The sequence below is a fragment of the Phyllobates terribilis genome, unplaced genomic scaffold (genome assembly GCF_046119375.1).
Source record: "Phyllobates terribilis strain yellow unplaced genomic scaffold, ASM4611937v1 Scaffold_2__4_contigs__length_985480577, whole genome shotgun sequence".
NCBI classification, from domain to species: domain Eukaryota; kingdom Metazoa; phylum Chordata; class Amphibia; order Anura; family Dendrobatidae; genus Phyllobates; species Phyllobates terribilis.
The window spans coordinates 127,620,276-127,638,170 of NW_027362762.1; the positions used below are offsets into that span (position 1 = coordinate 127,620,276).

The 17,895-nt window shown below is 45.8% G+C and overlaps 1 protein-coding gene across 2 annotated transcripts in view; it reads left to right on the forward strand.

Annotated features, from left to right (window-relative positions):
* COG6 (component of oligomeric golgi complex 6) overlaps window positions 1–17,895 on the forward strand; it is a 117,783-nt gene that overhangs the window by 91,054 nt on the left and 8,834 nt on the right. For both annotated transcript variants that reach the window (XR_012269145.1, XM_073662586.1), the window contains exon 18: window positions 901–980. Coding sequence is in view for 1 of the 2 variants with exons in the window: in XM_073662586.1 (XP_073518687.1) it covers window positions 901–980 (80 nt within the window). In the remaining variant the exon portion in view is untranslated. The remainder of the gene's footprint in view (window positions 1–900; window positions 981–17,895) is intronic.

The following is a 17,895-nucleotide window of genomic DNA, read 5'->3' on the forward strand; positions in this document are numbered from 1 at the left end:
TGACATAGAAGCATATACATCCTGTCTAGACGCTGGTGCCAGCGCCATATGTAGCGTCTGTAGTGGGAACCGCTAACCTCTCATCTGCCGTATAATTATTTCACCCTCCTCGTATGCAGGATCAAGCACAGCGAGGCGAGGAAACAGTTCTTCAGAGCAGGGACTGTGAACTGCGGTGTCACAATGTGTTGCTTCATTCTACATCTTACTCCTTGTTTCTAAAGGGAAGCTAGGGAAAATTCTTGGAAGGGGTTCTGCCTGGAGCCTGCAAAGGTGGCGCATGAGTTTAGTCTCATTTCTTTGAATTCCTTGAGTCATTCACCGCTTCCCAGAATTAGTTTTGCTTGGGGTTATTCACCTTGTCTTATAAGGAATCTGTCACCAGCATTACGCTGCCGTCTCACAGGGTGGAATAAGTAAGTGACAAAGACCTTGATTCCGTTGCTGCCTTTTTTTTTTTTTCTTACAATGCTTTTCATAAAATCTGCTGCATTGGTGCCTGGTCAGAGTCCTGCTGTATAGACCTTTCTTTGTGAAATGCTTTAAAGAGAGTTTGTCAGCACAGAATGACTGTTCAAACCAATCACAGGCACTCGATGCATCATGGCGCGGCCAAACAGTTCAGTGCACCTTCCCACCTACTTGTTTTCCCTTTATCTGCGCGCTTTCTTCTTGGATTGACAGCTCTGACTTTATAGAGCCGGAAATGGATGGAAAACTAGCAGGTATACTGAACTGATTGCCCGCGCCAAGGCTGCTCTGCACTTGGTTTGAACAGTCATTCTGTACTAACAGGTTCCCTTATAAGAAAGATTTTCTACATTTTGCCAAAACGTGCTGCGCTACTGCTGCAGTGTAAGCGATCAGTGACTTTCCACTTACAGTTTTTCTCGTCCTTAGGTTCAGTTTGATCGGTATTTGGCGGGTCCTGACAATCTACAAATGCCACAGCTGAATTTCTTCCTAAGTGCCACCGTAAAGTAAGCGACATTTCACTTTTATACTTTATTACTCTAATTTGTAAGGTTAAAATGAAAATGCTACCAACCAGTGTGGATATACTTCCAAACACAAAAGAAATAAAATCATCCACAACACGTAACAAAATAACAATATCCTTTATTAAGCCAAAATTAAATAAACCTGTACCCTAAAATGTAGAATTATTGACTACAGAATGGAGAGAGCGAAGGAAAAAAGGGGGGATGTCCGTGGTGCAGGTCTAAGAACAGAATGCGAACCCCCCCTGATACGTCAGCTCCATACCTGCCCCTCGTATTAACTATAGGGAGGGTGAAATACCAAAAAGACAATTATATTGTAAGTGGTGACAATGAAGCCATGTGTATTGTAGAGTCCGCATGAACACCATCATGAGATGTAATGAATGCATATTTAGTATAATATAAGTGAAGGGTCTGTGTTAAGATCCCTTTTAAATGATCTAATATTCAGGAACAAGCTTTCATTAGACTACCCCTTTGCTGATTATTGACTTGTATAAACAGGCCTGCAATCGCCCTACAAATGAACAAAGCATCAGGTGCTTGGATCTTTCATGCTGGCATTAAAATCATCGTTCTCGGCAGCACATTGTCCTGTGTAACCTGGTGCTGTGCTGTCGATAACATAATATTCTGTAGGCACAGAACGATCATTCTATGCTCATAGTATTCTGGACGGCCTGTCTAAACACATCATTAAACGACCACCGATCGGATTGTATAAAATCGATCAGAGTTCAATCAACTCGTGTAAATGGGCCCTTAGGTGCCCCTGATAAAGTGCTACCAAAAGTGAGTATACCCTACAATGGCATACATTAGATGACCAATCATTAGGCAAACGTTCATGCATTCTCTATGGGGAGAGAGGAGTAAGCTGCTGCTAGACTTCTCCGCCTGCAGCTTATCTAATACACAAAAAAAGGATGGGTTGTGTGATTCCGAACTACATAACCCATTTCTCCCCTGGAGTCCAACTGTTGGGGAACAGTTGGGAGGTCCCCATGCTTGGGATGGTCCACAGATATGTTTAATGTATATTGGGGGCCATTAGAGCTCCTCTAACAGCCCCTCTTGTTTCTGACATGCGAAATATATCTTCTCATGTGAAAGATTGTGACTACATAAGTTGCTAAGTCTCTTGTATGCTAAAACTTTAAAAAAAAAAAAAAAAAAAAAAAAATCAGTCCAAAAAGTTGCTCCAGTGTCTCGCTAGACCATGGTGGTGGTTTTCATTTTGTGGTTAGTGACATGAGAAGAAGCCACGTCTAGTGCAATGATTCTTACTGGGAGGTGGGTGGGACTGAGCTACTGAGCATGCCTGACCACCAGCACTGAAGTGGATGGCCGGCAAGGTAAATAAAAGAACTGCAGGGGGCAACATAATAAGGAACAACAACTGAAAAAAATTAAGTTTTCTAAATGGATATTCTACCTCTATAAGGAATAGTTACAATAAACTGTTGCTTCTTGTACTGATCACAGTTCCCGTTGAGTAAAGCTTTATTGCTATAGAATCCTATATGGCGAGTGTTTCTACTGAAAGTCTTCTATTATCTAGCAGGGCTGTTAGTATAGGGGGGGTCTAGTTAGACTATTATGTGGCGAGAAGCACAAGATGAATCCTCTGTGTCTGGGAAAATGTGCATTATAGCAGGTGGATAACGTTACACATTGACTTCTAACCATAAATGAGGGGTTAAATTTCCCTTAACTCAATTATTATCATTTTCTTTCGTCCTCTTGCCCCTTCAAAACCAGACTAGTCTGCGAGTAAAACATCGCGCCCACTCTGCGGCTGCAACCTTTGGATCTCATGTACTCGGCAGCGTTACATGCTGCTTAATGGGTTGAATGGCTCAGCGTGGCTTAATGGGCATCGCCAGTTGATCTACTGGGAAATAAAGACATATAAGGTTTAAAAGCATTGTTCAAAGGATAATCGCTCATGTTTAACAGCGGAGCTGGAGGGAAGAGTGCTCTGCATTAGTGTAATTTCATACCTCCTCATCGTATAGGACTTTCAGACTTGGATGAAAGCTGCTCATTCACGGCTGAAGAAAAGAAATTTCTCTCCTGAATTTTGTGCAGCTGGGTGAAAGAGCTGCTGTAAAGAACGGCTATGATGACAACATAAATATATTAAATGGATTTTAGAATATACTGTCACTTTATTTTTGCATTTAGTCATTTTTTTTTCTACTATGCTTTTGTATAAAAAAATACTTATAGCACCACAAATAGTTTCAAAACCGACTTCTCTGATTCTTAGCAGTTGCTCTCACGGTAGAGCGGCGTAGTTTGGGCACTACATATAAGTAACTGAATAATTTATTTATATATACAGGGCTGGTTAAAAAGCATGGTGCAAAATGAAAACCTCAGTATTCATAACCATGAGAACATAACATTAACTTATTAGCATGGACAGACACGATGTATCCAAGTTTTACCTGGACACTACAAATGTGCAACGTAATTTGAAATGGTGACACGGCGTATGTCCGGCTGATAGTCCAGTTCTGTCCAGACACGTGACAGCATATATTGCTACTTCCAATAGGTGACACGAGAGTTCTTCCTCTCTGAAGAGGCAATTTGCAGATTTCATTTCCCAGAGGAGCATGCATGGCTTTTAAGTCACCTCACCCTGACAAGCCAAGCCTTGCATGTCACTCTCCATAAGGAGAAACGTTACCCCTTAGATCCCAGTCTTAAACCTCTCAGCTTTCCAAATCAGATCTCATACTTTGCACTGACGAGGGGCAGTACCCTGAAACACTGTCTGAAAATTGAGACTCTGATTTGGCTTTTATCCTAAGTCATATGGCAAGACTCGTTAAAGGGTCGATATTGACTTGTGGGATTGCTACTTCTAATAGGTGGCACTAGAGTTCCTGTCCTCTTCCTCTCTGAAGAGGCATTTTGAATATTTAATTTCCCAGGGGAGCATGCATGGCTTATAAGTCTCCTCACACTAACATGCCAGGCCTGGCTTGTCACTCTACACAAGGAGAAACATTACCCGTTAGAACACATCAGAATATGTTGGAGCTATGTAAATAAATAAAATAAAGTGCCTATGGTTGTCATCATACAGGGTGGCACCACGTGCTCCAATTTGGTAATATATGTTCTCAGGTCTGTTTATGGATGTGACCTTTTATTTGTTCACTTTTAGAACTGAACAAGAAGATTTGGTCCATCAGCCACATCCGCAGTCTGTTCCGCTGGACCAGAGACTTGCGGGCTTTCTATTACTTGTGGTATCCCCAGTGCCTCTTCTGATTAGTACAAGCTGTGCCGTCGTTACTTTGCAGCATTATGTATTGGATGTTGAGGGGCCTACACTAGTCCGAATAGACACAGAGCAATGTTGCAGGTAGTAGGAAGTGTGCAGGGCTCTGGTCAGGTAGCCACGGACTAATTGCGTCGTTGCAGGTCCAGGATCTTGTGATTTTTTTTTTTTTTTTTTTTTTTTATATATATATATTTTTTCTTCTATTCACTTGGCAGTAAGTTACCGTATCCGCTTTCAATGAGCATACTGTCACACAGAACTAGCGCCCCTCTCTTCGACATCGCTGTGCTTCCCATACAAGCCAGCTCTAATATCTGCAAAATTTGGGCGCTGAGGTTTTGTGGATGATTTGCTGAACTACATGTCAGGCATTTAAACCCCCAAACGACTCCACAGACATTTGTGCCAACGCTAAATATCTATCTTTTTACTCCACAAAGCGCAGGTGATGTGCATTATTGTTCCATAATTGAGCTGTTGTGTTATTTTATGCAGTTTTAGTTCTTGGAACTTTCCCCGTAATACCGCCTAATGCGCTTACCTCCTCCAACTCCTTGTCTATATTTGCGGTTTAGTGTTTTGCGTTGAAACATTAGTGTCGGTGGTAAAAGTGGTTTAGCTATAAACACTTTGGGGCATTCTTAGACACGTCAGCTCTTTTTTTCTATTGTGTGGTATGAAATATTAACAGACTTGTAGTGTCATTGTTGAGTCTTCCAGAAGCTGAAAGGTTACTTTGACTTGAAGGACGGGAACAGTAATCCATTGCATTTACTGTAAGCATTAGACTAATATAGATACAGCTGGAGTTATTGTCTCCATGACATATGGGGAGGCCTCAATTACTTCTCATCAGCATGTGTCAGTAATACACTGCTTCCCCCGTGCCATTAATGTGTATGCTAATAGTCTCTTTAGAGAGGAAGAGGACTAGAACTCTAGTGCCCCCTATAGGAAGTAGCAATCCTAAAAGTCAATTTCGACTCTCTAACGAGCCTTGGATAAAAGCCAGAACCAGAATCTCAATTTGCAGACACTGTATTTCGGGGTACTGCCCGTCATCAGTGCAAAGTGTGAGATCTGATTTTGGCTGCATGAGAGGCATCTGACCGGGATCCAAGGGGTAATGTGTATGTGATGTTATATGCCCGTCTTCTGCACAGTCAGATAATGAAACCTCGAAGTTCAGACTTTTCCAAAAAGTTGAGATTCCATCACATTTGGTCCGTGTGACTTTCGCTTGAAATTAGGGTCTTATCAATGTGCATCTATACTCTTCTGAATATTTGCAGTTGGTGAGCATTCGATATAGAGATAAAACTATAAATAAAAAGTGGAATTTTACTCAAAGCAAACTTAAGTGTTAAAATAGTGTTTCCATATTTGGGTGACTTTGATATCCCCAACGTGCACTGCAGCACTCCGGTGGAAAATGGTAGCGCAAATGCAGCACAGCGCTTGGCTGGAAGCAGATCGTGATTTATTCAATTGCCTCCACCTCTGTACGCGTGAATAAAGCAGCTTCTCGAAGATGACGCTGGCCATGTAATGGAGTCATTCAGCCAGGAGATCAGGCAGGACAATGTGAACAGTGTGGAACATCCAATGTGAGGAGAGTGGGGTTTTCGTTGTATTCCATTGCGTATTTATTGACAGTCGGATGGCAAAGTATTTTTTTCTCTTATATTCAGGAGAAACTGTGAATTTTTAAAGGGGGTGCACCCATTTATGCTGAGCATTTTATATATACACTGCAGTCCAATGAATGAATGAAAAATTAAGATTTTAATCAATATCTCACTGAATACAAGAACAATTTCCAAAATTTTGCAAGGCTGAGTTTCATAGAAAAACTTCAGTTTTACTCCAATTAGTTGATGCAAAAATGAATCCACCCCACATCAAAAAATACTACGTCTAGTATTTTGTATGACCTCCATGATTTTTAAGGACAGCACCAAGTCTTCTTGCTATGGAATGAACAAGTTGGTGATATATTGCAACATCTACATTTTACATTTTTCAAGAACGACCTCTAGAGCCTGGATGCTGGATGGAGAGTGATGAAAACTTGCCTCTTCAGGATTCCTCATTAGAGATGAGCGTTGTTCTACTCGAACTGTTCGCCAATCTCAAATTCGAGCTGTTTTGGGCGGTGTTCGAGCCGTTCGGCGAACACGAACAACTTGATAAAAATTCGGCTGTTCGAGGTTATGTTCGATAACTGTTCGTGCACCAAAATCATAACTGGATTTTTTCTCAGTAATGATGAAAATTAATGTTAATACGCAGTTTGAGTGTACAGCGGGGTGGGGGGAGGGGCAGGGGATGGATCTCTGCAGGAACAATGAAGATCTCCATTTTTTTTTTCTCTTTCCCGCATTTACAGTGGGGAGGTGCAATCTGTCAGCCTATCAGCAGCGCACACACGGAGCGAAGTGCTTTTTTTCACACAAGCAAGGGCATGTGTCATTGGCAGTGTATGTCACATGTCCTTGCCCTATAAGACCAAGCCATTTTCCCCGTCGCCACCATTTTCTCACTGCTGCAGCTGCGTGTTAGACGGCACCGCTGTTGCTGTGTGCGCTATACCTTGTTAATTTCAAGCCAATTTTTGCACAAATCTACAGATAGCTTGGGAGTAGGGAATAGTTGTGATTGCAGTACTTTTAAGGACTAGGTTACAGCATTTCCTACGACTTTTATCAAGCAGGTCTGTGCTCTTAAATAGATAGATTGTGGGAGTAAAGACTAATTGTAATTGGAGTCCTTTTCAGGACTAGGTTACATCAGTTCCTATCAGTTTTTGCCAGGCAGGTCTGTGCCAGTGCTGTGCAAGTTTTTTTCACAGCATTTGGCTGAATCTAGCAAAGCTAATCCTTTTTGGCCTATTGCAGAGTGTGTTAGTCAGTGGAGTAGCCTATCTGTGTTGCAAGATATACCACCTGTGTATAGAATACCAATTTTTTTACTGCACCTAGTGAAGTAAAATCTTTTGGGCATAGCATCATTCTATTAGTCCATCTATACTGACCTCCATCAGGTTGCAAATTAAAACTAATTTTTATCTGCATCTACAGTACCACTGAAAAAATATTTGGGCTTCTAGCTGTGTGTGGGACTTGTTGTATTAGTCCATCTATACTGACCTCCATCAGGTTGCAAACTGAATATATTTTTTTCTGCATCTACCTCTGAAAAAATATTTGGGCTTCTAGCTGTGTGTGGGACTTGTTGTATTAGTCCATCTATACTGACCTCCATCAGGTTGCAAATTAAAAATAATTTGTATCTGCATCTACAGTACCTCTGAAAAAATATTTGGGCTTCTAGCTGTGTGTGGGACTTGTTGTATTAGTCCATCTATACTGACCTCCATCAGGTTGCAAACTGAATATATTTTCTGCATCTACCTCTGAAAAAATATTGGGCTTCTAGCTGTGTGTGGGTCTTGTTCTATTAATCCATCTATACAGACCTCCATCAGGTTGCAAACTGAATATAATTTTTTTCTGCATCTACCTCTGAAAAAATATTTGGCCTTGTAGCAGTGTGTCGGACTTTCTCTATTAGTCCATCTATACTGACCTCCATCAGGTTGCAAACTGAATATATTTTTTTCTGCATCTAACCCAGCCAATAGTTTTGGCCTAGTACCACAGTTTGGCCACTCAGCTCTGCTCGGTTACCATCCATTGTTTTTTTGTGCAAACAACTCCAGAGTTGTGAATTAGTTAACCACCAAAATGAGTGGAAAAAGGCCTGCTGCTGGTGGAAAGGGGAATAGGCGTGTTGGGAAGGGGAAAAAAGGTTGTGTCCGTGGGGTAGGTGTTAAAGCAACAGTAACATCTGCAGAAGAAAGACCATCTTCCAGCCAAACTAAAATGTCTACTTCTTTTAGCGGACAATGTGATAAGATCCCTTTCTTACGGCCACGCCAATCGCTACAAATTCCAGATGAGGCACAAAAACAGCAGGTGCTTCAACGGATATCAAGTGCTCCTTTAAGTGGGCTCTCCTCCACATCAACTTCAACATCACAAATACTCCAGTCCTCAAAGGTGTCACCCAAATCGCACTTGCTTCCTCACAGCTCCCAAATCTCCAGCTGCCCGTCTGAGTATGAGGTAGAACAGATGGTTGAGTCTGCAGAGCTGTTTACTCATACTATAGCCTGGGAATCAGAGGTCGACTCCAGCGCTTCTGTGAATCCAGACGAGGAAATGATCTGCACTGATGCCCAGAATCTTTGAGTCGGATCCAGGACCAGACGCAGAAGGTTCTGACCATAATGTAGACCCTCATTCCCAAACTGTAACTCCTGTTGGTGGAGACAATGAGGAAGACGATGATAAGACTCAAATACCTGATTGGAGCGACAACTTTAGTTTTTTGTCAGGGCAGGAACAGGTTGGCTCTGAGGACGACGGGTGTGATAACACACAGGGTGATGATGATGAGGTTGGAGATCCCACTTACTGTCAACCCACAGTCAGCCAAGAGATGAGGTCAGCAGAGGAGGTGGAGGAAGATGCTAGTGACGACGAGGTCAGGTTGCGCCTTCCTGGACAGAGACGTAGTACTGGAAGCACGTCAACAACTGCATCCTCAAACACAACTCTGCCTCTCACCACAAGTCGTGGTGGCTCTTCAGGTCGCATGGGTGCTAAGCCTTGCATAGCCTGGGCATTTTTTCAGATCGATAAAGATGACCCAACTCGTGTTATCTGTAACATTTGTCAGCAAAAGCTAAGTAGAGGCCAAAAAATACATAGTTTGAGTACTTCATGCATGAATCGGCACATGGACATGAAGCATAAGTTGCAGTGGGAAGCTCAGTGTGCTACAATGCGGCCTAGCCGGCCGGGCCAACCACCGTCTGCCATATCTTGTGCATCCGCGGCCTCTTCATCCTCTGTGACTGGGGGGACAGCAGTCACACCTGTTTTGGGGCGCAGACCTGCCACCTCTTTACCCGCAACAGCCAGCGTGATTGGCAGGTCATCATTTTCTTTGGAGGTGGTAACAGCAGCTGGTGTTGAGCGCTGTCCGACATCGATAGCACCACCTTTGGATCAAGGCAACCTAACATGTCCGCCTGCATCTTCCTCACAGACCGGCAGTTTGCCGGGGACACCCTTATCAACCCCGTCTAAGCACAATAGCCAGCCCTCGGTCCCTCAGATGTGGACAAGTAAAAGACCATTTCCTCCTAGCCATGAGAAAGCTAAGAGGTTGAATTTCACCATCTGCAAGCTCTTGGCTACAGAAATGCTGCCTTTCCGCCTGGTGGACACAGAGGATTTTCGAGACCTTATGTCCGTCGCAGTGCCCCAGTACCAGATGCCCAGTCGGCACTACTTCTCAAAGAAAGGTGTGCCTGCGCTCCACCAGCATGTCGCACACAACATCACCGCTTCTTTGAGAAACTGTGTGTGTGACAGGGTGCATTTCACCACAGACACTTGGACGAGTAGGCATGGACAGGGGCGTTACATGTCGCTGACTGGGCACTGGGTAACTATGGTGACAGCAGGACAAGGGGCTGCTGTCCAAGTCTTGCCGTCCCCACGAGTTGTGCGTCAATCCTCTTTATGTCAAAGTTCCTCCACTGCTTCTGCCTCCTCAACCTCCTCTCGGTCTTCCACCTGCACCCAAAGCCTGTCTGGTCATGCCACAAGCTTTCTAACTGCGCAGAAGGGATCCTGCACACCTCCTTACTATGCTGGCAGTAGGGCTCAACGTCATCAGGCGGTTTTTACATTGAAATGTCTGGGAAATGTGAGTCACACAGCTGAGGAGTTGTGGTCAGCTCTGGAGAACCAATTTCATGAATGGTTGTCTCCACTGGACCTGAAACCAGGGAAGGCCGTGTGCGACAATGCTGCAAACCTGGGTGCGGCCCTTCGCCGGGGCAATGTCACACACGTGCCTTGTATGGCTCACGTGTTGAACCTGGTTGTCCAGCAATTTTTAGCCCACTATCCCAGACTAGATGGCCTTCTGCAGAGGGCACGGTCGCTGTGTGCTCATTTCCGCCGTTCGCATCCCGCAGCTCAGCGACTTACATCTCTACAGAAGTCGTTGGGCCTGCCACTTCACCGGCTAAAATGCGATGTGCCTACCCGGTGGAATTCAACTCTGCACATGTTGCAGCGACTGTGGCAGCACCGACAAGCCCTGGTGCAATACGTTCTGATGTATAGCCTGGGCCAACGAGATTCAGAGGTGGGGCAAATCACGCTGGAGGAGTGGTCTCAGATCAGGGACCTATGCACCCTTCTGCACAGTTTTGAAATGGCGACGAAGATGTTTAGTGCTGACGATGCCATTATCAGCATGACTATTCCGGTGATTTACATGCTGGAGCACACGTTAAATAGAATTCGGAGTCAGGTGGTGGCACAAGAGGAGGTGGAGGAAGTAGAGGAGGAGGAGTTGTATGCGGAAGGGCTAACATCTGCAAGGTCCAGACGGTCGGCAGCACCAAGGCGGCAGGCATGTGAGGGTGGGGGAGATGGTTTTACCAGGGCGCATGGTAGCAGCCAAACTAGTGAGGAAGGTGCAGGAGCCCAGGAACAAGTGGAGGACGAACTGATGGAAGACTCATCAGATGAGGGAGACCTTGATCACATTTCTGTTGTGCGAGGTTGGGGGGAGAGGACAGAGGAAGGAAGCATGATTGTTACCTCGCCACCAACACAACAGGGACTTGGTGCTCCTGGATGCGCAACACACATGAGTGCCTTCTTGCTGCACTACCTGCAACATGACCCTCGAATTGTGAGAATTAGAAATAATCCTGACTACTGGGTTGCCACACTGTTAGATCCCCGGTACAAAAGTAAATTTGCAGAAATTATTCCTGCCATAGAAAGGGATGCACGCATGCAGGAGTATCAGCAGAGACTGTTGCAGAATCTTACATGTGCTTTTCCACAAAATACCAGTGGTGCACGTAGTGAATCTCACAGTTCCAACTTGCCAACCGTGGGACCGTCAAGTGTTCAGCACTCAAACCGTAACAGAACCACAGTATCTGGTGGTAACATCAATTTTGCGGAATCATTTCACCACTTTTTTAGCCCATCCTTTGCAAGGCCACAGGAGCCAAGAAGTCTGACACATAGTCAACGCCTAGAGACGATGGTACAGGAGTATCTCCAAGTAAACATTGAAGCCACGACTGTGTCACTGGACCCTTGCTCTTTTTGGGCTTCCAATCTGGATAAATGGCCGGAGCTAGCCACTTACGCCTTGGAGATCTTGTCATGCCCCGCAGCCAGCGTTCTGTCTGAACGTGTGTTCAGCGCTGCTGGTGGTGTGCTGACAGATAAGCGCACGCGGCTCTCCACTGATCATGTAGACAGACTCACGTTCATAAAGATGAACAAATCATGGATCCGAAACGACTTTTCTACCCCTGTGTCATCCTGGGGAGAGTAAAAGCTTGATGATTGGTTAAAATCACCCTACCAACCGTTTTAAGCTTTCAAATTACTAATCATGTTTATCTGTATCTTGACTGGAAAATAATTTGGGCTTTGTAGCAGTGTGCAGCACTGATCCTATTAGGCCATCTATAATAAGCTCCACCAGATTTAAAATTAAAAATAATTTTTAGCTGCATCTAGCCCGGAAAATAATTTTGGGGCTCCGAGATGCGCAAGACACATAAGTGCCTTCTTGCTGCACTACCTGCAGCATGACCCTCATATTGTCAGAATTCGAAGTAATCATGACTACTGGGTTGCCACACTCTTAGATCCCCCACACTCTTCAATCAACCTTTTCATTTTAATAAAGACCAAAAAAATGGTCATTTTTGAAATTATAAGCATCAGCAGGTTATTAGAAACTGAAATCAAACAGTTTTCAACTCAAAACTTTATTCTAGGTGATGTTACATTTTCACATAGGACCCCTTGTTCGAAAGGAGCTTCTGAACTCTCTCGTCCATTGAATTTGTCAGGTTTTGGATGGTTTCTGCTTCAATTGTTTTGCATGAGGACAGAATACCCTCCCAGAGCTGTTGCTTAGATGTGAACTGCCTCCCGCCATCATAGACACTCCTTTTAATGATGCTCCAAAGGTTCTGAATGGGGTAGATGTCAGGGAAGCATGGGGGTCACACCATAAGTTTGTCCCCTTTTATGCCCATATCAGCCAGAGATGCAGATGTTTTATGTGCAGCATGAGATGGTGCATTATCATGCAGAAAAATGATCTTGCTGTGAAATACACGGTTCTTCTTCTTGAACCATGGCAGGAAGTGCTGTTTGAGAAAATCCACATACATTATGGAGTTCATCTTTAGCGCCTTCAGGGATCCTAAAGGGGCTGACAATCTCTCTCCCCATGATTCCAGCCCAAAGCATTACTCCACCTCCTCCTTGTTGGCGCTGTAGCCGTGTTTGCGTGGGGTGTCCATCAACCAGCCATCCTCCACTCCATCCATCTGGACCATCGAGCGCTGCACGGCACTCATCCGTGAACAAAACAGTTTTGAAATCAGTCTTCATGTAATGTTTGGCCCACTGGAGCCGTTTCTGCTTGTGTGAAGTGGATAGAGGAGGTCGACAGGATGGCGTATGCACAGCTGCAAACCTCTGAAGGACCCTGCATCTTGTTGTTCGGGGGACGTTGGAGGCACAAGCAGCTTCAAAAACTTGTCTGCTGCTATGACAAGGCTTTTTTGCCGCTGCTCTTTCAACCTGACGTAATTGCCTGTAGGAAAGAGTCCTCAATTTGCCCTTATCAGCACGCACACGTGTGTACTGTGAATCCGCTACATACTTCTTGATTGCCAAGACACTTCATCCTGATCATCGCACAATGTTGATTGTAGTCATGCCTTGACCTAAACACTCCACAATTTGTTGCTTCTCAGCAGCCGACACATCCTTTTTCTTTCCCATTTTGGCAGAAAATGTAGGCTGCTGAATAATGTGAGAGAGCCTTCTTAAGTAGTCTTGCCTTTCATTGGACACACCTGACAAACTAATTAGCACTGGTGTCTGCAATTGCTTACAGTGATATAAAGAGCCCTGATACACATCACCATCAATGAGTTTAACTGACAAACAAACAAATTCTTCCCTTATCACTCCTAAACACTTTTTGCATAATAATTTGGAACACAGTGTACATGTGCTTTTCCACAAAACACCAGTGGTTCACGTAGTGAATCTTACAGTTCTAACTTGCCAACCGTGGTCTGTATGGAACTGTTCAATAAAGGGCCCAAAATTAAGATAACATAGATGGGAGAGGTCTCTATGAATAGGAATTCCTAAGTATTTGATACCCTGTGAGGGCCAGGCAAAGGGAAAGTTGGACTGGATGGAATCCTATATGGATTTGGGGAGGGAGACATCGAGGGCCTCAGACTTCGCTGCATTGATTTTAAAATTTGACCATGTAACAAAGTGATCTATTTCAGCCATAACAGCATGGATGGATATATGTGATTGAGTGATATATACTAGGACATCATCAGCAAATAGAGAGCACTTGTACTCGGTGCCTCCCACCTCAATCCACCTAATATTGGGGTTATGGCGAATTGATGAGAGCAGGTGCTCCGTCACTAGGATGTATAAGAGAGGGGACAGAGAACATCCCTGCCTTGTCCCATAGGTGATTGTGAAAGGTGATGAAAATGTTCTGACGCGCCCCCTGGGCCTTGGGACACCCGGAGCCGGACCCTTTTTGGTGGATGCTGGTGGTTGTAGTCTCCGTGGCGGCAACCCGGTTCCGTGGCTCAGGGCGGTCAAACCAGTGGCGGAACTATTTATGTGGTTTTGATGTTTAAATGTCCGACTACGCCACCCGTGGATTGCGGTCAGAGTGAACCGCCGCTGCAGGGCAGACCGCTGAGGCTGGTGTTGTGGGTGCAGCAGAGCGTAGCATAACTCCCCACGGGAGAAGTATAGCCTCAGGGCAGTGTATGCGGAGGATGGGGGTGATGGTGCAGGGCAGCAACAGTAATGACACGGAGTCAGTGATTCAGTCCAGGGCCTTTACTCACAGTTCTTATTATCCAGACCACGTCTGCAGGTAACGGCTGCCCACGTCGTACTGTGCTCACCAGGTGAGGGGCTCAGACAACTCCCAGATAACTTTGGAGCGCTTCACAGGACCCCCTTTGTGTGTCCTTTGTCTGGCCTTTCTTACCAACCCTTCTGTCCGGCTGCCTCGGGCCTCCTCTTGGTAAACTTGGCGCCAGTTTCCCTGACCCTATGTGGTGCCTTCCTAGCTGGTGTAGCGAGGGGCTGTGCCACATAAAATGTCACAGCCTCCTGTTTCTAGCTGAGGGTCGTTTCCTGCCTCCACTAGTTTCGGGGACCGGTCTCCCCCTTTGGCCTGACCCCTCCACGCAGGTGGATTCTGGCGTGCGGTGGCGACTCGCCCGTCCGCACCCCTGAGATCCCTTCGTTCCTCGTTCCTGGAGCCTTCTCCGCTCCTCTTCCTTCCTTCTCCCTCTTCCAGGCCTGGGCCTCTGTTACTAGGCCCGCCTCCGGAGCAGAGCTCATGCAGAGCTCATGCAGAGCCCCTACTCCCTGCCACTTCTGCTCAGACTTCTCTGCACTGAACTAAGATGGTGCCCACCTTTTATACTCCCTTCTCAATGCACCCAGGAACTGCTTCCTCCCTGCTCCTGCACTACAGGGTTCCCCTTCCTCAGTGTTCCCTCCCCCCACTCCAGCCAGGGACAGGGACTGTCGTGCCCATCTCAGGGGCATATTGGTCGCCCTGCCCCACGGCAATGTGGTGTAATGCATGCAGGTGTCGGGTCCTGATCCACACTACATCCTTACCTGAGAGTGAGATATCACACCTCTGGGTGAGGTGCAATACCTCTGTAGCAACCGAGCCCTCAGGGTGCTACAGTTCCATTTATCTTCAGCCTAGGTGACGTATTGCGATACAGGGCCGTGATTTTGGCTATAAAAGGGTCCCCTAGACCCCTACCCCAAGCTTTTTAAGAGAATCATATATGGCGTGCCAGGAGACTCTATGGAATGCTTTCTCAGCATCCAACGAGAGTATCTAATTACAAATTTTTAACTGCATCTAGCCCAGGAAATACTTTGTGCCTAGTAGCAGGGTCTGCTAGTCAGCGGATTATCCCGGCTGTTAAGCAAGCTACACCACCTGTAGTTTGGACACTTCATTTTTTCAAAGGAAATGCTTCGGGACCACGGGATACTCAGTGAAGAGCATCAGGAGGCACCCCAAGGCATAGGGGCTGGGACTGGCAGTAGGATGCCTTGCGGTGGACAGCCGAGCTCGATCCTTATAAAAGCTTTTTAACTGCAGCAGCTTTAGTGGACGCTACTGGAGCTGGAATTACGCGGCTGCTGGCATGAGACTTGCCCTCCAATAGATCCTTGTAAATGGATTTAAATTGTATTCATTCAAATTAGAGAGACAATTTAAATTAAAAAGCTTAGAGCTGCCTCCACCACAGGGGGGCTCGCTCGACCCACCAGCGGACAGGCACCAGTATTGGGAGAGGGGGGCTGGCCATCAGGGTTCACCGCGGCTCTGGCACAAACCCGGCGACACGGAGGTGGCACGGGCAGGAGCAGACTGGCCGTGTTGGCTTCTCACTTTTTGGATTTTAGAAGGGCATGACATGCCTATATCTGTGTCTCCCCCTCCTTTTACTCCTCCACCTCTTTTATTTTCGCATGACTATATGTACTTGTCACTTTTCCATGTGTTAGTTATGTCTTCTGAGCAGTTTGTCAGCTTTTGGACACCTTTGAAGGTGTTTTCTATGTGTTTCTATGTGTTTTTGTTTGCCTGCCATTGGTTTTAACGGTGTTCGAAGGTGTTCGACGAACAGTTCGGCGAACACACGGGTGTTCGACGAACCGAACCGAACTCGAACACTGCGGGGGTGGCTCAACACTATTCCTCATAAGTGTTCGTTTTGGTGTTAGATCAGGAGATGATACTTGGTCACTGAATCACTTTCACCCTGTTATTCTTCAGAAATGCAACAGTTTTGTATCATAGTCACGTTGGAAAAGTGCACGTCTACCAAGGGCACAGAGTGACCGTAGCATCTTCTTTTTCAATATAGAGCAGTAAATTTGTGAGTTCATGATACCATCAATGAACTGTGGCTCCTCGACACCAGCAGCTCTCATGCAGCCCCACATAAGGACAATACCACCACCCATGTTTCACTATAGGCATCATTCTTTTTTTCTTTGTACGAATTTCGGTTTTGAAGCCATCAGTTCCAAAAACATTTATCTTGGTCTCATCACTCCAGAGTCCCATTAGACTGCATATTATTGAGCATGAGCCCTGGCCAATTGTAGATGGGCTTTTTTGCGCATGGGCTTTGAGAGGCTTCCTTTTGGATGACACCCATGCAATGCCGTTCCTTTACAATGTTAGTGTACACCACATTATTAGTGATGAGCGAGTATGTTTTGTTAACCCTTTCGCTGAGTATACTCAGGCGAGCACCGAGTATTTATAGCGTGCTCGGGCTTTAAGTTTTCGGCTCTCCGTGAACATGATTTGCAACTGTTTGACAGCTTTAATACATGTGAGGAATGCCTGTTTTTCCAGCATTACTCACATGTATTAAATCTGTCAATCAGTTGCAAATCATGTTCACGGAGCGACGAAAACTTAAAGCCAGAGCACGCTATAAATACTCGGTGCTCGCCCAAGTATACTCGGCGAAAGGGTTAACAAAACATACTTGCTCATCACTACACATTATGAAACAGGAAACGCTTACCTGGTTTGGCTTTCTACATATTTAAATAACTGTAGTGATCTTGCATTTGGCTTTTCTTCAACCCATCTCTTCAGAAGACACTCCTGTTTAGGTGTTAACTTCCTTTGATGGCCTGGAACTCTACCTGAGATGGTTGCAGTTCCATCTTTGTTACATTTCTGTATCACTTTTTTGCTACAGTATTCTGACTGAAAAAAAAGACTGGCATCTGCTGGCCAGGCGAAATCAAGCGGAACCAAATTGTGCTGCAAGATTTGCAGGGGGAGCCCTGCGCACCAAACCGCAGACAGATTTTGCGCCCAGCAAGAGAGCGGAGCAGACGTATTTTAGAGAGGCCGCTGAGTGCAGCGTGACAGGCCTCAGCAGGAAGTCTGCGTCACCCAGGTACCGGTCACCGCCTGGCAAGATACGGATCCCTCGCAGGAGAACTCCCAAGTTCCAGCCTCCGCTGGTCAGGGCCAGGATCCGCGCCCTGCGCTGGTTAGGAGACCTGGCATGGTCTATCAAGAGCCAAGGCCTAGTCCTCTCCGCTCCAAGCCTAAGAGACTACCGCCGACTGTCAAGCCAAGAAGAGCCATGAGAAGACTGCGTCAGGAGAGACACGCATGCGATTGCGGAGGAACAGCACGAGTGAGCAGGGCCGCCACTTGCAGCTTTCACCTAGGGTACCGGGATTGGTGGGGACTAGGATTCCAGGTTGGGAGGGAGCCGGTTGGTGCGTGGGAGGCTCAACGGGCTATGATAGACTACATCAGAGAGAGACTTGTTGCCTAGCGGGAAAAACTGGTGACCCCTCCTAGAGCCAGATCAGGAAAGAGAAC